The following is a 23,521-nucleotide window of genomic DNA, read 5'->3' on the forward strand; positions in this document are numbered from 1 at the left end:
AGAGGGAATCTAATAAGGGAGGGACAAAAGAAGGAATGCAGTGGGTCAGTGTGGTAGGGAAGGGAGTGGGAAATAGTAGAAAATATCTCATGGAGTCTTCCCACCAACTTACAAAGCTAGTGTTGTTAACATCCTCAAGGTCGCATTGGTAATAAATGGAGGAATCTGATCTAATCTATTACAACCCAGTTTTATGCATTGGGACTAAAACTTGATTATAAGAGCCATAAGGAATAAGACAAAAGGTAGAGACAAAACTGGACTAGTAGCAGTGGTGATGTGCTGTTGAGCGAATGGCCCAGAGTTCTTCTAATTCCCCTTGACTAGAAATAGGGTTGGTTCCACAGTTACAGGAATAGAAGAGGACACTTGAGCAATAAGGTTGAAGAAAAAAGCAGGGTGCCTAGTAGATATTAATTTATTAACATGTATTGGACAACATGTGGATCTCTCAATGGCTTTGCAAGTACTTTTTTATTGTGGTAAAAATATATATAAAATTAACAATTTTTAAGTGTACAATTCAGTGGCATTAAGTACATTCACAATGTTGTGTAACTCTCTTGACTAAACTATAGGTTCTTTTTTTATACTATTCTCTATTCTTCATTGAGTTTGGCACAGTGTTATGCACATAGAAAGCACTCCATAAATACATGGTTAATTAGCCTAGATACTATCATGACCATGTGATGATAATGAGAGGATGTGGTCACTCTTGTTATGTTCCCAAATCATATGGTGTCTAAATGGAGTTTCTGTTGAGTGCTTGACAATGTGGTCATGAGAACTCACTCACCCTGGGAACAGTAATCAGGGGTTCTCCCTTGAGCTTTTGCCTAATAGCATTCTGTCTCATGTCCTTACACAGACTATTATAAATAGGACATTTGTTTACAGCCATGGCTATACCCAAAGTTTTCCTGCACAAATCTTCCTCAGATTAGGGGCTAGGAGCTGCTTACATAATGTAATCAGAAATACAACTTGTTAAATGGCCACAAACCCTTAATTCCCCTTTCATGTGCCTATTCCATTGGAAGAGAAATGTATTCCTTTTGAATGAGAAGAACTTTGTACATGTTTAGTTTGTTTTTTATATCAACTTTGAGGTATAATTTACATACACTGTAACTTATCCATGTTATCATGTACATATCGATGACTTTTGGCAAATGTAAATATTTGTGTAACCACACAGATTTTACAAACTATGTACAGATTTTACAAACTGTATTAGATCAGATTATGAGTTACAATTATTGAATAAATCTTGATTGTAAAAACAACAAATATTTTGGGATTTATATTGTATTATTCCCTTTTATATGCAAATATATTAACACACTATACAGATACCTAATTCAGAAATTTCAAACATTTTGCTGCTTCTGATTTAGAAGCATTTAAAAAAGGAAAATGCTTTTAACAATTTACTGTACTCAATTTTAGGCATTACATTCCAAGAAAAAAATCCACAAACTAGAAAACAAGCAGAGTAAGTCGCTAGTACTGAAAAGCTGAGAAATCATATTCTAGAAAGAACACATTAGAGAATCAAGAGTTCTTAAGAGAAGAAAATATGCTGAGGTGTGGTAGGGTTAGGAAGGATAATGTTGATCTCAAAAAAGTGAAAAACTTTTTGTTTTTTTTCCCTCTCCATTATGGTTTATTACAGGATATTGAACATAGTTCCCTGTGCTATACAGGGAACTATATTCAATAGGACCTTGTTGTTTATCCCTTCTATATATAATAATTTGCATCTGCTAATTCCGAATTCCCAATCCATCCCTCCCTAGCCCCACTTCCGCCTTGGCAACCACAAGTCTGTTCTCTATGTCTGTGAGTCTGTTTCTGTTTCGTAAATAAGTTCATTTGTGTCATATTTTAGATTCCACATATAAGTGATATCATATGGTATCTTTCTCTTTCTGACTTACTTCACTTAGTATGATAATCTCTAGGTTCATTCATGTTGCTGCAAATGGCATTATTTCATTCTTTTTTATGGCTGAGTAGTATAGAGAAAACCCTAATGACTCCATAAAAAAACTACTAGAAATGATAAATGAATTCACCAAGGTAGCAGGATACAAGATTAGCATACAGAAATCTGTTGCATTTCTTTACACTAACAATGAAATATCAGAAAGAGAAAGTAAAAAAACAATCCCTTTTAAAATCACATCAGCAACAACAAAAAAAACTTAGGAATAAACCTGACCAAGGAGGTGAAATAATTGAAAGCTGAGAACTATAAAACACTGATAAAGGAAACTGAAGATGATGCAAAGAAATGTAAAGATATCCCATGTTCTTCAATTGGAGAAATTCATATTGTTAAAATGGCCATATACCCAAGGCAATCTACAGATTTAATATTATCCTTATCAGATTACCCATGACATTTTTCACAGACCTACAACGAATAATCCTGAAATTTACATGGAATCATAAAAGACCCAGAATTGCCAAAGCAATCCTGAAGAAAAAGAACAAAGCAGGAGGCATAACCTTCCCAGACTTCAGACAATACTACAAAGCTACAGTAATCAAAACAGTGTGGTACTGGCACAAAAAAAAAAGACATATGGATCAATGCAACAGAAAAGAGAGCCCCGAAATAAACCCACACACCTACAGTCAAATCTTCGACAAAGGAGGCAAGAATATACAATGGGAAAAAGACAGTTTCTTCAGCAAGTGGTGCTGGGAAAGTTGGGCAGCTGCATGTAAATCAATGAAGTTAGAACACATCCTCTCACCATACACAAAAATAAACTCAAAATGGCTTAAAGACTTAAATGCAAGACTGACCCCTGAAAACTCCTATAAGAGAACACAGACAAAATATTCTCTGACATAAACTGTGGCAAAGTTTTCTTTCTAGGTCAGTATCCTAAGGCAATTGAAATAAAAGCAAAAATAAACAAACAAGACCTAATCAAACTTATAAGCTTTTGCACAGCAAAGGAAACCATAAATAAAAATGAAAATACAACCTATGGATTGGGAGAAAGTATTTGCAAACAATGCAACAAGGGATTAATTTCCAAAATATAAAACAGCTCATACAACTCAATAACAAAAAAACAAACAATCCAATCCAAAAATGGGCAGATGACCTAAACACATTTCTCCAAAGAAGACATGCAGATGGTCAATAGGCACAAGAAAAGATGCTCAATATCGCTATTAGAGAAATGCAAATCAAAACTACAAAGGGGTACCACCTACCACCGGTCAGAATGATCATCATTAAAAGGTCTACAAATATCAAATACTGTAGAGGGTGTAGAAAAGGGAACCCTCCTATACTGCTGGTGGGAATGTAAATTGGTACAGCCACTCTAGAAAACAGCATGGAAGTTCCTCAAAAAACTGAAAACAGTTGCCATATGATCCAGCAATCCCACACCTCTGCATATATCTGAAGAAAACTGTAATGTGAAAAGACACATTCACCCCAATGTTCATAGCAGCACTATTTACAATAGCCAAGACATGGAAGCAACCTAAATGCCCATCGACATAGTATCATGTCATCTGCATACACTGACAATTTTACCTCTTCTCTTCCAATTTGGATATGTTTTATTTTTGTCTTGTCTGGGCATCCTTGTCTTATTCCAGATTTTAGTGGGAAGGCTTTCAGCTTTTCACCGCTGAGTATTATGTTGGCTGTGGTGAAAAACTTTTGTATGGTAAAAAGACCAAACTTTTTCAGGATATGGCTCCAGAGGGCAAAAGTACTAGAGGAAAGTTATTAAGGGTAGAGTTTACTTTACATAAGAAAAAACTTCTAAGAGTTAGAGACTCCAAATGGAATGGTTGTATCCCTGCACTGTTATTGTTCAAAAATAGGCAAAAGATCATCTATTTGAGAAGTTGGTGCAAGAGTAGAAGGATTAGATTAGTAGGCCTCCTAAGTCCTTTCCAAAAGGACAATTCTGAGATTGTGTGATCTAGGAACTTCTTCTAATTTAAAGCCAGATGTCAGGGAAACCATAACTCAAAGATGTACAACCCCTAAATCATGGTTTGATCAAGAACAATGAACTAAACCCAGACAGAAGCATACGCAGAAACAGACTTGCACCTGTATATACATACGTATACACACACACACACACACACACACACACACACACACACACACACACACACACACACACACACACACACCCCTTCCCACAATTCCTGGGAAGGAAAAATAAGAATAACTTATAAAAATAATGACAAAATCTGTTCTATCTTTCCCACCAAATCTACTTTATGTTCCCTAGTCTATGTTAATAGTATCACTGGCTACCCGGTTACGCAGAATAAAGCCTTAATGTTTATTTTCTTTGACTCTTCCATCTTCCTCCAATTCCTACTAAGTCTACCCCAGAAATACCTCTCAGCTGTCTTTTATCTTTATACTTGTATTGCCATGCTCTCAGTTAAACTCCTGCAATTGATTCCTAAGGTCCTTCCACCTATAATCTCCTCCTCCCTAGGGCTATTATTCACACTGCTAACAGTGACCTTTCTGAAGCACAGGCTATCACATCACTCTAATCTGCTCAAAAATCTACTGGCTCCTTGATACCTACAAAGTAAAGTTCAAATTCTTTGGTATGGCCTTCAATGGCATCTCAATCTCCTTGCTTAGTTTGCCCATGGTATCTTATGCTTTGGTTACACTGTAGTTCTTGTCATTCCTGAAAGGCTATACCCTTCTTTACTCCATGTTTTTGTTTAGATGTCTTCAAATGCACCCCCTCATTCCCTCCTGTGGAAATTTTACTCATTTTCCAAGGCTCAAGCAAATGCTACCTATCTTGTGACACTATCCTTAATGCTTCTATGTCACAATCCCTGGCTCCCTCCCTTGGAATTAAACAATTCTCCTTGGAGCCAATAATACTTCTTTTCACACCTTATTTTTGCATTTAACAATAATGCTTGAAATTTCAGTTTTGGGTGAGTCCAAGCTTATGGCCACCCACTGTAAATCCTTAAAGGCAGACAGCAGGCTTCATTTATTTCTATATCCAACCTTGTCAGAACCCCAATACCAAGTACCTTTTGTGTAAAAAGTGCTTAATAATTTTTTTTTTAAATTGAACTGGGATTTGAGGACAGTTAGACTTCTGTCCATGGCTCAATACCAGTCTTAAAAATTGTAAATTCGGGACTTCCCTGGTGGCACAGTGGTTAAGAATCTGCCAATGCGGGGGACATGGGTTCGAGCCCTGGTCTGGGAAGATCCCACATGCTGCAGAGCAACTAAGCCCATGCACCACAACTACTGAGCCCACGTGCCACAACTGCTGAAGCCCGCGTGCCTAGAGCCCATGGTCTGCAACAAGAGAAGCCACTGCAATGAGAAGCCTGCGCACCGCAATGAAGAGTAGCCCCCGGTCGCTGCAACTAGAGAAAGCCCGCGCGCAGCAACGAAGACCCAACGCAGCCAAAAATAAAAAATTAATGAATTTAAAAAAAAAGAATAAAGATCCTTAATTTTTAAAAAATTGTAAATTCTATTAAAATTCTGCTCAGAAGCCTAGTGATTGATAAAAGTCTCTTATCCTATTAATCTAACATCTCTGAGCCAAAAACAGTTATATACTTACATTCACTAGGAGAGAGAAATCAGTGACCAGTTGGCTAAGTTCAATTAAGTCCTTAAAAAGAAAGAGAAAGAGGAAGTTACTTACTTTCATGCCTCACAGCTACCAAAAGGAAAATCATTTTTAACATACCGCTTCTAAGGTTTCCCATGATTCTGCAGCATTTTGATCTCGAGGAATTTCAGGCAACACATATATCTGAGTCATACTCTGAGGATCAGCTTCATCTTCAGCAGTGTGAAATGTTCCTGGATGAACATAGCCTCATGTTTAGAGTTTATCTGCTTTGTTAGAAAGACGGTAGAATGAATCAATTCCATAAAACAACTACCATGTGAAATGCTTACTAACAGAATTCAGGCTAAAAGTAAATTGATTATATATCTATGGGCAAGTTACTTAACAAATATTTTTTCTTTAATTATTCTACAAAGTCATCTAAAAAAATTGCTACAGATACAACTTACCCAATCTGAATAACTAGGGCTAGATGTGGAAGTAGCACAAAGTAGAACTATTCTATTTGGCCAATGTTCTATGAAGAGATACCCAGTAGATATGTTTAACACTCTTCATTGCTAAATCATTAACATTTCTTTGGCTATTTTAGTAATAAACATCAGATTCACAAGATTTTAAAAGTAGGGAAGTGATGTATTTTTAGCAATGAAAATCAGTCATTTTTGGTAACAATAAATTTGTCATCAAACTAACATCTCTTACCATATGTATCTTTTTGTACATATCGCCACCCTTCTCCTCAGAGTAATTTTTCTGGCCCATGCCTCCACTGCTTCTATGTCATTTCTGGATTTTAAAAAGTCATCAACCCATTAAGGCTTTCCTCATTAAACACTGTTATAAAGATGAATTAATTTATACTCCAAACTCCACTTTCAAGTCTTTCTTATTTCCTTCTATTGGTTTTACCAATCCATTCATTAAACTGATATTTATAAAATGCCTACTATATGCCAATCAGTGTGCTAAGGTAAATCACAAAACAGTTCCAAGTCATAGTGGTTAGGGGTATGGGCCTAGTCAGAACGATCTGGGTTAGAATCCTAGTTTGGCTATTTACTAGCTCTTTGACTTGGGAAGGTATTTCACCTCTTTGACTGATTTTCCTCATTTGTAAAATGAGGTGGTATTTATTTTGCACTGTGGCTGGCTTATCTATTAAGAACAAGTGGTTAATAGTTACTATTACTGTCACTGCTACTGCCACTATTGTTAATGGAACTTACTATATAATGTGTGATATAGACATGTTAACAGGCAAGCTCACTATAGTCTGATAAGAACTATGATATGGGTAAGCATGGAATGCTATGTGAGCACCAAAGAAAGGTATTTAACCTAGACTTGTGGAGGAAGAGTGGTCTGAGAAGGTTCTGAAGCTGAAGCCTGAGGATGAACAGAAATTATATAGCTGAACTGGGGCAAGGGTAGAGGGGGAAGGAGAAAGTATTCAGGCCAGGGAGAATAATATTTGCATAAGTTTGGGAACTGAAAGGAGTCAGTATAACTGAAGCATAGACTATGACAAGAGAAAGCAAAGGCTGAGGCTGGAAATCTAAGATGACATCATTTATGGCACTGTAAACTATATTAAAGAGTTTTGTCTTTCTCTTAAGATCAATCTGGAACTTTTAAAAGGAGTGGGAGACGGGAAGCTGAGGGTGCCATAATCAGATTTCAGATTTAGAAAGGTAACCACAGCTGTAGTGTGAACAACAGATTAAGGATGGAGTTGAAAGGTGAAAACTTAAAGAGTGAAAAACCAGTTGGGAGGCTTTTCAATGTGTCTGGTGCAAAATGATGATGGTGTGCTCTAGGATAGTGGCGGTGGAAATGGAAAGAAGAGATGTGAAGGTCTACTTCCCTTTGTCTTCCTTACTGCAAGCTCAAAACACCTACCACTTTAATATGTTCTGAGCACCCATTATGTATTGTGTTGAGTACCAGGGATAAAAAAAAGTGAATACAAAGTATCTGCTCTCAAGGAACTTATATTCTAGCAGAGAAGACATACAAAGAGACAATCCTAAAACAATAAGAGAGTGCACTGATATCTAGCTAAATATAGATACATATAGTATTTATGGGAGTTTCAAGCTGGGGGTGGCATCTGACCTAGTTTGGTGTGGTGTGCACCAAACTAAAAAAGGTGATCTTTCCTACTAGCCTAAGAAGATAGGAATATAAATTCTAGGTGGAGAGACCAGCATGAAAAAGGTCCTCAAAAAAAAAACAACAACCAATATAGCTTAATATAAAATCAGCAGTCTGGTCTTGCCAAAGCACAAAGTAAAAGACATACAATATAAAAGTGGTATTTTATAAAACTGCATTACTATTTTACTTTCAAAATTTGAGAATGTTTTACCTCTTGAGGAAAAAAACCCATCTGAATTGTTTAGGAAGGGCACAGTCAGTTGATTAAAAGTTAATTTGTAGGCTTATTAGAATTGACAGTGTTCTTTTAATTTTGAATCTTCACTGAAATGAGTACATTTCCCTACCTTAAAGGAAGAGCAAAAACTTCAAATACAAAATATGTTTTACATTACAACATATAGCAAATATCCAACATTTTAAAAGCTCTGATTTTTACAAATGCTTAAAAGAGTTATTTACCCTGTCTTAAGTTATCACATAAAAATACTTCTCAAAGTAATTAATTACTCTAAGATCTTTCTTCTACTTAATATTGCTTTTGTAATAAGAGCTCCCAACTTCTTTAATAGGATGATGAATAATGATAACTGTTATCATTAACAGATCAAATGTAAAGCAGAACTTTATAAACATAACAACACTCAAAAGATTTTTTTTTAAGGCATAATCTTCGTTCTGTTAGAGAAGATTCCAATGAAATATGCCAGGATGTATAACAAAATAATTATTATTATCGTGATTACATAAATTCTTGACCTAAAAAATGAAGGGATGGGAAATGTTTGACATTTGAAGCAAACACAAAAGATTTCCCTCAGTGAAAAAATAAAAAATGTTTAAGCCATTTATGTTTCACTTGAAACCAAACTGCGTATGCATCTTAGTTCAAATGGAGTCTTAGAACAAAGAAATCTGTTCTCTTCCATGGAAAATCCTGCTGTAAACTTACAACTCGGAACATCACTAATCAATTCGAGGCGTGACTAACAATAGAGAAAGGAATCTTTTAATTTCTACAACTTCCGTAATTCATTTATTCCAGCTTGTATTAAAAATCACTATATCTCAGTGATCATCCATTGACTTTGAACTTTTACAAGTTGCTACAGACATGATGAGGCAAAACACAGAGATAGATTATAGCTGCAGGAAAGATGGCTAAAGAGTTCTTATCCTGTCCACAGAAGTCAAAATTGCTATTGTTTTACAGGACATAACAATCTCAGTTCCATCCACTTGCAAACAACTGCAAATGTAAAGGGCACGTGGACTATACGTATCACTCACCAGTGTTTTTCAAATTCTATTTATAAAATATTATTGACTATAAACTCAAATAAACATTAAGATATTTTTAATTCATGTGAAAAATAAGCTTAATAACATGGACATAAGACTCCTCCTTTCTCTCTGTGTCTAAACATATTCTCTCTCTGCCCCCCCCCACCTTTCTCCATACATCACGAAGGGCAATGACTCTAGTAAGAATTACAAGACATATTTAAGGAATTTCTACTAAATTTTACTACATTAGAAAAAGTTCCATTATAAATCTAAGTTAATTCAAAAGCATTTCCTGAATTCTTTCATGTTCTAACAGCTTTAACATAGTGACATTATTTTACTGATCATCTACATAAACCTACCCATTGAAATAAGATGACTTCTAAGTCATGGCTTAACTAAGCTGCAGAGGAGAATTTTTAAGAATATTAAAACCAATACAAAACACACCTTCTGAATAATATACAAAAGCATCTACGTGATTTACAAAACTGTTCAATACAAGTGTCTATATGTACTGTGATAATATCTAATATTTCATTAAATTCAATATGCTGGTCTGAAGTTCCCAGCAGTTTTAAGGTTGGATTCTTTCCTTTTGTGAATATTTGTTTAAAATGTAATAAGATTCTGTTTCTATTGCACTGATGAAGTGTGTGTGCTGGATGGGGAGTAAGAAAGAAAGATAGAGAGAAGCACTGGTTTGCTCTGTATGCCTTGATACACCTTTCTAAATACAAAACAAATGTGTAGGCTCATCACTTCTCTTGGTGGGAGGCAATATGCTAAAAATGAACTAGACACACAGGAGAGAAAGAAGGGAGTTTCTCAGATCAGGCAAGATCGGCAGAGAAGATTTGCTTTAGGAACTCTCAGAATCTGGACAAAAGAAACAGCAAAATCATCACAGCTTCCCCCTAAACTTAATAAGCTTCTTTCATTCTCCAGAGAACATAAAACATTCTATTCTACTTGTTATTTCTATCTGTAAATGAAAAACTATTTTTGTATTTTGATCTCAGTCATGGAAATGTGGCAACATTGCTCCTGAATCTTGATGTTTCCAACCAATTTATTTATAATCAGATTGAATTTTTAAAGGAAAAAGTATTTTAAGGCATTAATTTCTGTGCAAATCAAACATATATTTTCTGTATAGGCTGTCATTACTATTATGAGTACCTAAAGCAAAAATAAGAAAAAAACAGAGAGCACAGTATAAAAACATGTAGAATGACAGAAAAGAGTCTACAGCGAGAAGAAGACCACACATGGAGCAAACCCAGTTCTTACCCCACTATTAAAGTCTTATGTATTAGTTGCTCTCTTTTCGTTATTCTTCTTTCCCACCCTCTCAATTAGTTGTTAATAATATTTATGGATTTAACACAACCTAGTAGAAACTTCACATTTGGTGAAATACTCAGGCATTGGGTGAGACAGTTAATTTTAACTGCTAATGTTGGCAATGGATTCAAAGTCAAAGCACAATCTGACCAGCAGACAGTTCAGAATTTGAAACTATACACACTGTTTTAGGTATAATTTAGGTATCTGATTTTATAAATAGAATGACTGTTTCAATTAAATCAGCACTAGATGCAGAGAGTTAATTTTGTAGTTTCTCTCAGTGGCAAGTGATTAGTTCTTTAGCTAATTTGGTATTCCATGAATTGAGAAGTTTGAGAACCAACAGAGTTGGAAAACAAATTTCACCTATTTCTTCTCCCTTATCCTCTGGCTCTGCCCCAATCTTCTTCACTTCCTCCGTACACATGCTTCCTCAAATTTTGCCAACATTTTTTTTTTAACACCAGTCAGCTCCCTACAGAGAAAGTTAATTGCCAGCAAACTGGGTAAACTACCTTTTTCTAATAATGACCCAATTCCTCTGATGACATATAAACCCAAACTTGTTGAGCCCAAACAATCCTACTGGTAGGAACACAAACAATGCAATACTAAAATGCAAATTAAAGCTAGAATACTTAAATAGAACTCAAAAGTTTTGTTTGCTAAGGAATTGCTGGTGATAGCGATTCAAAACTAAATAGCAGGGCTTCCCTGGTGGCGCAGTGGTTGAGAGTCCGACTGCAGATGCAGGGGACGCGGACTCGTGCCCCGGTCTGGGAAGATCCCACATGCCGCGGAGCGGCTAGACCCGTGAGCCATGGCCGCTGAGCCTGTGCGTCCAGAGCCTGTGCTCCACAACGGGAGAGGCCACAACAGTGAGAGGCCCGCTTACCGCAAAAAAAACCGAAAAAACAAAACAACAACAAAAAAAAACCTAAATAGCAAAAGAGACTGATGCCAGTGACTCTTACAAGAAAATCCAACATTATCAGTTTTATTACTGTCATCACAACTGTCACAATGTCTGGTAGATGACTCCTTAATCTCAGGGAACTTATAAGGCCCAGTTTCTCTATACACAAACATAAAGTATAGGTTTGCACTACATGGTAAGAACAACATTCAGCTGCATCATTATGGAGGTGATAATTACATATGAACAAGATGATGTAAACAGTAACTACAAACTATCAAAAAGCATTCTTCCCAAACACTCTTCGACCAAGGTTGAGTGCTAACATTTCCTTCTCCCCAGAACAACACTTTAGGCAGTGTTGCTAGGTAGCGGTTATCGACAGAGTGAAGTGATTAGAGCACATCTGAAATTATAAAATTGTCTCTAAAAAGATGTTTATTCATTCAGATTTCTAAAACATTTATTAATAATCCACTATGTGCCAAGTACTATGTATTATGTGCTTAGGTACTAAGGAGGCAATAAAAGCAAGATTACCCAGAAACTCTGGATGATGGCCTAAATGTTTCTTCTATTTTAAAAAAAAATTTCCCTGTAAAACTGGATCATTAGCACTGAAAATACAGTGTTAAAAATAATCTGGTTTTGGAGACAGGGAGTGATACAGGAACCTCCTAACTCCTAGGTAAATAAAAAGAGGAAAACAGGTCAGCTGTAACATCTCTCAGATTGTATTCTAATTTGTAATTTATTTATACCACACCCTTTCCATAAAGTTTTAAGGTGGCTTATAACATATATAAACTGTAATAAGATGGCATAAATTAAAAAGAGAAACTCTAAAACAAAAATGGAAATACAAGGACAGCAATTATAAAACAAAGCCAGGAAAGTTCAAAATTTGGGCTTTTGCAAATTAAAAAATTTAGATTTAAGTATTCCAGTAAACAAGTAGAGATATCTTATTAGTGATGCCATTCAATACCCAGAAGAATAAAAAAGATTAATTGGGGCTTCCCTGGTGGCACAGTGGTTGGGAGTCCACCTGCCGATGCAGGGGACACGGGTTCATGCCCCGGTCCAGGAAGATTCCACATGCCGCGGAGCGGCTGGGCCCATGAGCCATGGCCGCTGAGCCTGCGCGTCCGGAGCCTGTGCTCTGCAACGGGAGAGGCCACAACTGTGAGAGGCCCGTGTACCGCAAAAAAAAAAAAAAAAAAAGGATTAATCGCTTTGAAGTACTACTACCTATTAAACAAAGAATTTTTTTCAGGGTTCCTTACACAGACATTATATAATGCAATCAACAATTATCAATTACATCCTTAGAAGAGTTATCATGACCAGTTTCATTGGCCTCTTTCTTAGAGTATCACTTCATAAAAGTTAATGGCATGACCCCCAATGCAGACTTTTCTGGGAGACAGATCTAACATGCCCTCTGAAAACCAGAATGCCTAAGAAAGAAGCATGCCTGCCTAGGCCACCCCCGCACCTGGAGATGAGGGAGGAGTACTCTGCAGACAAGGATGACATTCTCCTTAGGAAATATTTTAAAATTTATTTTTAATATATGCACAAATAGGTACTTGAAGCCTTTAAGTTCCTCACTATACAGCATAGCCTCAATTTTTTTACCCTGTAAAACTTGTAGGATATGCAATTCCAAGCACACTCAGGGTCCAAGAATTCAGCATACTGGACTAGAAGGTGATCCCTGGAGATTTATATATAATCTGCAATATCAATACAAGGAGGTAAACTTAATTAACTGCATTACTATACTATGATCAAGAATAAGACTTAGTACATTACCACCAACAGTCATGGATCTGGTCAAAGAAGGCTGTAATAAAGTTTCTTCATCATTAAATTGTTTATTAAACTCTTCTACAGATTCCAGATGGAGTTGAAGAAATTCTGCTGTTGCTGCTGATGCTTCTTCTTTAACAGGATCTATCATTCTCTTCAGAAGTCCAAGGTCATCCTTTTGGACTTTCAAACAAAGCTTCTCCATTTCTCGGATATTGGAGCGGAGTTGCTGTAAAAGAAAAAAAAATCTTTAAAGCCACCATCTCTTAATATAAAATACCTTTATTTTCAGAGGTAATTTGTGATAATGGCTTTCAATGGAAATCAGAAGTATTCTTTACAACAGACAGTATGTATTAATACTTTTCTGTTTTTTCACGTCTCTGGCCAAATCCAGCTTCTTTAGAACTCACATCCTCATACTCTGAATTTATTTAGCATTTTTTCCTTCATTAAATGTGATTATTACAAAGGTAACAAATGCTCTTCATAACAAATGAAACACTGCAGAAACACATCAAGAAAAAGTTAATGACTTTTTATTTTATATTGGAGTATAGCTGATTAACAATGTTGTGTTAGTCTTCCCCACTTCACCAATCCTACCACTTCTCTTAACTCAGTCCTTTCACATACTTATTGCTCATACAAACATTAGCATATACAGCTTTTCTTTTTATAAAAAACAAATTACATTATGCACAATAATCTACAATTGACAAACTTCCACACCCCAACTTAACAATATCATAATGGATATCCCTCCTGGTCAATGACTGTACCATATTCCATAGTACTGATGTAATATAATTTATTCGATCACTCCTCCAGTGATTAAAGTCATTCATGTTGTTTCCAGTTTTTAGTTATTACAAACTATGAAACAAATGTACTAGACTATAAACCCTAATATATGGTAACAGTATATATTAGTGTTCTAGCATATACTATTATACTACATTTTGTAGGAATGATTCCCCAAAGTTAGAGTACTCACTCAAAGGATAATATGTATCTTTATTTCAGTAGCTATTATCAGTTCTTCCTCAAAAGGCTTAACAACTCACACTACCACTAAAGTCTGAGTTCCCATTTCCCCATATACTGCCAGTACTACATGTTATCTCACTGTTGTTTTACTTTGAATTGCTCTCTGAAGTTGCTAGATTTTTATGAAATGATCTTCTCTGCTGTTAAAAATCACCTATTGCCATAATTTATACATTTTTCTCTAATGTTGATATAATAAATTATGGGCAAATTTCATGGTATAGGGCCATTTTAATATTTCTAAGATAGACCCTCCTTGGTCAATATATACAATTTTTTAATATACTGTGGGATTCAATTTGCTAATATTTTATTTGGAATTTTAGTACATCTGTATGAGTATGTGAATGTGTGTGTGTGTGTGTGTGTACATGGATGCACACATGAACAGTGTGTGTGTCTATACTATCTTCACTAGGTTTAAACTTATTCTAACAGGTTTAAGTTTGTGCTAGCTTCATAAAATAAACTGAGGAGCTTTTCATCTTTTTCAGTGGTCTAGACTTTGAAAAACATGAAAACCAATTCTTCTTTTACAATTAAACAGAACTTGTAAGAATGATCTATATATGATGCTTATTTAAAATTATAGATCTCTAGTCATATAATATTTTAAATTCTTTTCCCCTAATGTACTTTCACAGACAGTAATGCAAATCCTGTACAGGAGACAGAACAAGAAGTACTGATTTCTTAAATTTTTCAAGTGCCTACTTTGAGTGAGGTGATGTAGTCCATATTATTACATTCCACATTATTACACATAGAGAAATCAAAACAAAATTTGTTCAGGATTTACTTAATTATCTAGCAGCAAAACTCAGGTTAAAACCCAGGTATTCTTACAAGTCCAGCAACCTTTCTATTAAACTATAACCATAATTCCTAGCTATACGGTACCTTAATACAATCTAAAGTATCTATTGTATTCTACTAAAATTAAAGCTAACTCTGAAAAAAAAATAGTTTAGCTACCACCTAGAACATCTTGTAAGATATTGTGGGTGAATCAAAAAGTTGTACCTCTATCCTATCATGACTCTATGCTTCATTTAACTTTATGTCCACTCTTATCATCCCCATGTGAGCTGGAAAACCTAAAGATAATTGGACTGTGGATTAAAAATATGTGATACATAAGCATTTTAGATGTAAAATTCATGGAACCCTAAGGGGCTTATGTGATCATTCAATTCAACTTCACAATTTTACAATATGGAAACTAGAGTCCAGCTGAACACAGTGGCAGAATTAGGACTAGAGTCCAGTTCTCAAGTCCTGGAAAAATATTGTCTCCTACACACCTCTTGGCTGTGTGATTCCTTTCTGGACTACAGTTATAACTTGGTTATGTACTTGCTACATAGTTCATAGAGGTATTTTAGGCGATGTTACTTTGGAGAAGCATTAAGAAGTTTCTGCAGCTAATGAGCATTTGCCTCTGACATATTCTTCCCCTCTTATAGAATCTGTACATATGTTACATCCCCAGTCAAATTACGGTGTCTAGCTTTAAGAACCCTTTATTACTATGGGTGAAGGGAAAAATGTTAAGGGAGAGAAAGGAAATACCCATTTAACTATAAAATCTGATACTATAATAACAAAAACACAAATAATGGCTAAATTTGTATCAACACTACTATAAGTTGTCCATTATGCTAAGTGCTTTACCTTCTTTATCTTGTTTTACCTTCACAATTTATTTTTGAAATAGATATTACTGTTATTCTCATTCTACAGAAGAGAAAATTAAAAGCAAATTAAGAAAATATCCCAGGATTACACTTCTAGTAAAAAGTAAAGCCAGGAATCAAATTCAGGCTATAGAGCATGTGCGCTCAACAACTTTACTATATAGCTATACTATCCAAAAGAAATACAATACAAACCATAAATGCAAGCCATACACTATGTAATTTTAAATTTTCTAACAGTCACATTAAAAAAGTAAAAAGGAAGAGATGAATTAGTTTTAATATATTTTATTTAACCCAATGCATCCGAAACATTATCATTTCAACATGTAATCAATATAAAAATTATTAATGAAATATTTTACATGATTTTATTTGTAGTCAGTCTTAGAAATTTGGCATATATATTACATTCACAGCACATCTCAATTCAAACTAGCCACATTTTAAGTGCTCAACAATTATATGTGGCTAAGGGCTACTATATTGGACAGCTACTATATAGCTACAGAGTCTCTCTAAAGTTAATATGTGAAGAATATAAAGTAGGTGTTTCTGCTTCTGGCTATAGCAGGCTGGATAATTAAAATAACCCTCCCATCAATGACTACTTAAAAAGATGAAAGCAACATAAATCACAAAACAAACCAAAAGAAAAATAAATTCAAAAGCATCAAAAAAGCAAACAATGGCTTCCCTGGTAGCGCAGTGGTTGAGAGTCTGCCTGCCAATGCAGGGGACACGGGTTCGAGCCCTGGTCTGGGAAGATCCCACATGCCGCGGAGCAACTGGGCCCGTGAGCCACAATTACTGAGCCTGCGCGTCTGGAGCCTGTGCTCTGCAACAAGAGAGGCCGCGATAGTGAGTGGCCCCCGCTCGCCACAACTAGAGAAAGCCCTCGCACGGAAACGAAGACCCAATACAGCCATAAATAAATAAATAAAGCAAACTGTCAACAAGTAAAAATAAATAAACACTATTGTTAAAAAAAAAAAAGCAAACAAGATAGCGAGAAATTTGTAGGCCAAGAATTGGGCAAAGATAGAAATCCAGAGACGTGAGTCCTGAATTTAGGTCACATTTGCTTGAGTGTATCTGATTACCAGAGTCCTTGACAGCCTCACAAATCTCAGGGTAAAATATCCAATGCCAGGACCTGCTACGGATAAGCACTATGGTACCTTGGGTTGGAATCTTAAAAGAACTGCACCCTAGGAGCACAGGTGATCCTGAAATAAATCAGCCCTTGCAGGAACTGCAGTTTGGCTTCCTGTCTTTTGTGTAGCTAACATAAATCTTTATCTCTGAAATAGTATAAAGATAATCTTGGAAGTTAGTACCCCAGACACTTAGAAGAAGCAAATGAACATCCTCTCTGGAGGAAAATAATGTCACATCTAGCTATCAATAACTTCCATAAATAATTTTTCAAATATAATGTCCACCAATCAAAGACAATCAAGCACATGAGGACATACACAACATAATGAAGAAACAGCAGAAACAACAGACAATTGAAACATCCAAAGGGACATCTAATAGGGGAATTAGCAAATGTAACTTATAAAACTATGGTTATTTTGTTCCAAGATATAAGTATCAAGCTTGAAAATTCAGGAGATAACCGGAAACCATAAAAGGCAAAATGTAGATTGTAGAAAAGAATGAATATCATTTAAAAATACAGTACACAATCTTTGTACACTGTTGGTGGTAATGTAATTTGGTAGTCACTGTGAAAAACAGTATGGAGGTTTCTTAAAAAAATAAAAATAGAATTACCATATGACCCAGCAATTCCATTCCTGGATATATAACCAAAAAAATCGAAAAACATTAATTTGAAAAGATACATGCGAAGATTACTGGGGAAGATGGCGGAAGAGTAGGACGCGGAGATCACCTTCCTCTCCACAGATACACCAAAAATACATCTACACGTGGAACAACTCCTACAGAACACCTACTGAATGCTGCCAGAAGACCTCAGACCTCCCAAAAGGCAAGAACCTCCCCCCCACGTACCTGGGTAGGGCAAAAGAAAAAGGAATAAACAGAGACAAAAGGAAAGGGAAGGGACCTGCACCAGTGGGAGGGAGCTGCGAAGGAGGAAAGGTTTCCACACACTAGGAAGCCCCTTTGCGGGCGGAGGCTGTGGCTGGCGGAGGGGGAAAGCTTCGGAGCTGCGAAGGAGAGCACAGCAACCGGGGTACGGAGGGCAAAGCGGACAGTTTCCCGCACAGAGGATCGGTGCCGACCAGCACTCACCAGCCCGAGAGGCTTGTCTGCTCACCCGCCGGGGTGGGCGGGGCTGGGAGCTGAGGCTCAACTTCGGTCGGAGCGACGGGAGAGGACTGGGGTTGGCGGCGTGAGCACAGCCTGCAGGGGGTTGGTGCGCCGCGGCTAGCCGGGAGGGAGTCCGGAGAAAGGTCTGCACCTGCCAAAGAGGCAAGAGACTTTTTCTTCTTTTGTCTCCTAGTGCGCGAGGAGAGGGGATTAAGAGTGCTGCTTCAAGGAGCTCCAGAGACGGGCACAAGCCGCGGCTAAAAGCGCGAATCCCAATGATGGGCATGGGATGCTAAGGCTGCTGCTGCCGCCACCAAGAAGCCTGTGTGCGAGCACAGGTCACTATCCACAACCCGCTTCCGGGGAGCCTGTGCAGCCCGCCACTGCCAGGGTCCTGGGATCCAGGGACAACTCCCCCAGAAGAACGCACGGCGGGCCTCAGGCTGGTGCAATGTCACACCTGACTGCCACCGCAGGCTCGCCCCGCACTCCGTGCCCCTCCCTCCCCGCCGGCCTGAGTGAGCCAGAGCCCCCGAATCAGCAGCTCCTTTAACCCTGCCCTGTCTGAGCGAAGAACAGACGCCCTCCGGCCAACCTACACGCACAGGCAGGGTCAAATCCAAAGCTGAGCCGCTGGGAGCTGTGAGAACAAAGAAGAGAAAGGGAAATCTCTCCCAGCAGCCTCAGAAGCAGCGGATTAAAGCTCCACAATCAACTTGATGTACCCTGCATCTGTGGAATACATGAATAGTCAACGAATCATCCCAAATTAAGGAGGTGGACTCTGAAAGGAAGATTTATGATTTTTTTCCCCATTTCCTCTTTTTGTGAGTGTGTATGTGTATGCTTCTGTGTGAGATTTTGTCTGTATAGCTTTGCTTCCACCATTTATAATAGGGTTCTATCTGTCCGTTTTTTTTGTTTGTTTTTTTAAATTATTTTCTTAATAATTATTTTTTATTTTAATAACTTCTATTTTATTTTACTTTTCTTTCTTTCTTTCTTTCCCTCCTTCCCTCCTTTAGACAACGAATCATCCCAAATTGAGGAGGTGGACCTCAAGAGCAGGATTTATGATTTTTTCCCCTTTTCCTCTTTTTGTGTGTATGTGTATGCTTCTATGTGAGATTTTGTGTGTATAGCTTTGCTTCCACCATTTATCCTAGGGTTCTACCCGTCCGTTTTTGTTTTTTTTTTTTAACGTTTTTTTCCTTTTTCTTCTCTTAAAAATTATTTTATTTTAAAATTTTTATTATATTTTATGTTACTTAATTTCTTTCACTTTATCTTCTTTTTATCCTTCCCTCCTTCCTTCCTTCCTTCCTCCCTCCCTTTTCTTTTTCTTTCTTTCTTTCTTCTACTAATTCTTTCTTTCTACTTTATCTCCCTTTTATTCTGAGCCATGTGAATGAAAGGCTCTTGGTGCTGCAGCCAGGAGTCAGTGCTGTGCCTCTGAGGTGGGAGAGCCAACTTCAGGACACTGGTCCACAAGAGACCTCCCAGCTCCACATAATATCAAACGGCGAAAATCTCCCAGAGAACTCCATCTCAACACCAGCACCCAGCTTCACTCAACGACCAGCAAACTACAGTGCTGGACATCCTATGGCAAACAACTAGCAAGACAGGAACACAACCCCACCCATTAGCAGAGAGGCTGCCCAAAATCATAATAAGTCCACAGACACCCCAAAACACACCACCAGACGTGGATCTGCCCACCAGAAAGACAAGATCCAGCCTCATCCACCAGAACACAGGCACTAGTCCCCCTCCACCAGGAAGCCTACACAACCCAATGAATCAACTTTAGCCACTGGGGACAGACACCAAAAACACCAGGAACTACGAACCTGCAGCCTGCAAAAAGGAGACCCCAAACACAGTAAGATAAGCAAAATGAGAAGACAGAAAAACACACAGGAGATGAAGGAGCAAGATAAAAACCCACAAGACCTAACAAATGAAGAGGAAATAGGCAGTCCACCTGAAAAAGAATTCAGAATAATGATAGTAAAGATGATCCAGAATCTTGGAAATAGAATAGACAAAATGCAAGAAATATTTAACAAGGACCTAGAAGACCTAAAGATGAAACAAACAACGATGAACAACACAATAAATGAAATTAAAAATACTCTAGATGGGATCAATAGCAGAATAACTGAGGCAGAAGAACAGATAAGTGACCTGGAAGATAAAATAGTGGAAATAACTACTGCAAAGCAGAATAAGGAAAAAAGAATAAAAAGAACTGAGGACAGTCTCAGAGACCTCTGGGACAACATTAAACACACCAACGTTTGACTTACAGGGGTTCCAGAAGAAGAAGAGAAAAAGAAAGCGACTGAGAAAATATTTGAAGAGATTATAGTTGAAAACTTCCCTAATATGGGAAAGGAAATAGTTAATCAAGTCCAGAGAGCACAGAGAGTCCCATACAGGAAAATCCAAGGAGAAATACACCAAGACACATATTAATCAAACTGTCAAAAACTAAATACAAAGAAAACATATTAAAAGCAGCAAGGGAAAAACAACAAATAACTCACAAGGGAATCCCCATAAGGTTAACAGCTGATCTTTCAGCAGAAACTCTGCAAGCCAGAAGGGACTGGCAGGACATATTTAAACTGATGAAGGAGAAAAACCTGCAACCAAGATTACTCTACCCAGCAAGGATCTCAAATTTGATGGAGAAGTTAAAACTTTATAGACAAGCAAAAGCTGAGAGAGTTCAGCACCACCAAACCAGCTTTACAACAAATGCTAAAGGAACTTCTCTAGACAAGACACACAAGAGAAGGAAAAGACCTATAATAACGAACCCAAAAGAATTTAGAAAATGGGAATAGGAACATACATATCGATAATTACCTTAAATGTAAATGGACTAAATGCTCCCACCAAAAGACACAGATTGGCTGAATGGATACAAAAACAAGACCCATATATATGCTGTCTACAAGAGACCCACTTCAGACCTAGAGACACATACAGACTGAAAGTAAGGGGATGGAAAAATATATTCCATGCAAATGGAAACCAAAAGAAAGCTGGAGTAGCAATTCTCATATCAGACAAAATAGACTTTAAAATAAGAACTATTAAAAGAGACAAAGAAGGACACTACATAATGATCAAGGGATCGATGCAAGAAGACGATATAACAATTGTAAATATTTATGCACCCAACATAGGAGCACCTCAATACATAAGGCAAATACTAACAGCCATAAAAGGGGAAATTGACAGTAACACATTCATAGTAGGGGACTTAAACACTCCACTTTCACCAATGGACAGATCATCCAAAATGAAAATAAATAAGTAAACACAAGCTTTAAATGATACATTAAACAAGATGGACTTAATTGATATTTATAGGACACTCCATCCAAAAACAACAGAATACACATTTTTCTCAAGTGCTCATGGAACATTCTCCAGGATAGATCATATCTTGGGTCACAAATCAAGCCTTGGTAAATTTAAGAAAATTGAAATTGTATCAAATATCTTTTCTGACCACAACACCATGAGACTAGATATCAATTACAGGAAAAGATCTGAAAAAATACAAACACATGGAGGCTAAACAATACACTACTTAATAATAAAGTGATCATTGAAGAAATCAAAGAGGAAATAAAAAAATACCTAGAAACAAATGACAATGGAGACACAACGACCCAAAATCTATGGGATGCAGCAAAAGCAGTTCTAAGCGGGAAGTTTATAGCAATACAAGCCCACCTTAAGAAGCAGGAAACATCTCGAATAAACAACCTAACCTTGCACCTAAAGCAATTAGAGAAAGAAGAACAAAAAAACCCCAAAGCTAGCAGAAGGAAAGAAATCATAAAAATCAGATCAGAAATAAATGAAAAAGAAATGAAGGAAACAATAGCAAAGATCAATAAAACTAAAAGCTGGTTCTTTGAGAAGATAAACAAAATAGATAAACCACTAGTCAGACTCATCAAGAAAAAAAGGGAGAAGACTCAAATCAATAGAATTAGAAATGAAAAAGGAGAAGTAACAACTGACACTGCAGAAATAAAAAAGATCATGAGAGATTACTACAAGCAAATATATGCCAATAAAATGGACAATCTGGAAGAAATGGACAAATTCTTAGAAATGCACAACCTGCCAAGACTGAATCAGGAAGAAATAGAAAATATGAACAGACCAATCACAAGCACTCAAATTGAAACTGTGATTAAAAATCTTCCAACAAACAAAAGCCCAAGACCAGATGGCTTCACAGGCGAATTCTATCAAACATTTAGAGAAGAGCTAACACCTATCCTTCTCAAACTCTTCCAAAATATAGCAAAGGGAGGAACACTCCCCAATTCCTTCTACGAGGCCACCATCACCTTGATACCAAAACCAGACAAGGATGTCACAAAGAAAGAAAACTACAGGCCAATATCACTGATGAACATAGATGCAAAAATCCTCAACAAAATACTAGCAAACAGAATCCAACAGCACATTAAAAGGATCATACACCATGATCAAGTGGGGTTTATTCCAGGAATGCAAGGATTCTTCAATATATGCAAATCTATCAATGTGATAAACCATATTAACAAATTGAAGGAGAAAAACCATATGATCATCTCAATAGATGTAGAGAAAGCTTTTGACAAAATTCAACACCTATTTATGATAAAAACTCTGCAGAAAGTAGGCATAGAGGGAACTTTCCTCAACATAATAAAGGCCATATATGACAAGCCCACAGCAAACATCATCCTCAATGGTGAAAAACTGAAAGCATTTCCACTAAGATCAGGAACAAGACAAGGTTGCCCACTCTCACCACTCTTATTCAACATAGTTTTGGAAGTTTTAGCCACAGCAATCAGAGAAGAAAAGGAAATAAAAGGAATCCAAATCGGAAAAGAAGAAGTAAAGCTGTCACTGTTTGCAGATGACATGATCCTATACATAGAGAATCCTAAAGATGCTACCAGAAAACTACTAGAGCTAATCAATGAATTTGGTAAAGTGGCAGGATACAAAATTAATGCACAGAAATCTCTTGCATTCCTATATACTGATGATGAAAAATCTGAAAGTGAAATCAAGAAAACACTCCCATTTACCACTGCAACAAAAAGAATAAAATATCTAGGAATAAACCTACCTAAGGAGACAAAAGAACTGTATGCAGAAAATTATAAGACACTGATGAAAGAAATTAAAGATGATACAAATAGATAGAGAGATATACCATGTTCTTGGATTGGAAGAATCAACATTGTGAAAATGACTCTACTACCCAAAGCAATCTATAGATTCAATGC

At 36.9% G+C, this 23,521-nt stretch overlaps 1 protein-coding gene across 6 annotated transcripts in view; it reads right to left on the reverse strand.

Annotated features, from left to right (window-relative positions):
- Window positions 1-23,521, reverse strand: part of STX17 (syntaxin 17) — an 85,307-nt gene that overhangs the window by 18,702 nt on the left and 43,084 nt on the right. For all 6 annotated transcript variants that reach the window (XM_082657125.1, XM_082657124.1, XM_082657120.1 and 3 more), the window contains 3 exons: window positions 13,171-13,396; window positions 5,754-5,869; window positions 5,625-5,675 (listed from right to left, as the gene is read on the reverse strand). In XM_082657125.1, the coding sequence (XP_082513251.1) occupies window positions 5,625-5,675; window positions 5,754-5,869; window positions 13,171-13,396 (393 nt within the window). The remainder of the gene's footprint in view (window positions 1-5,624; window positions 5,676-5,753; window positions 5,870-13,170; window positions 13,397-23,521) is intronic.

Source organism: Grampus griseus (assembly GCF_964374135.1).
Source record: "Grampus griseus genome assembly, chromosome: 6".
Lineage (NCBI taxonomy): Eukaryota > Metazoa > Chordata > Mammalia > Artiodactyla > Delphinidae > Grampus > Grampus griseus.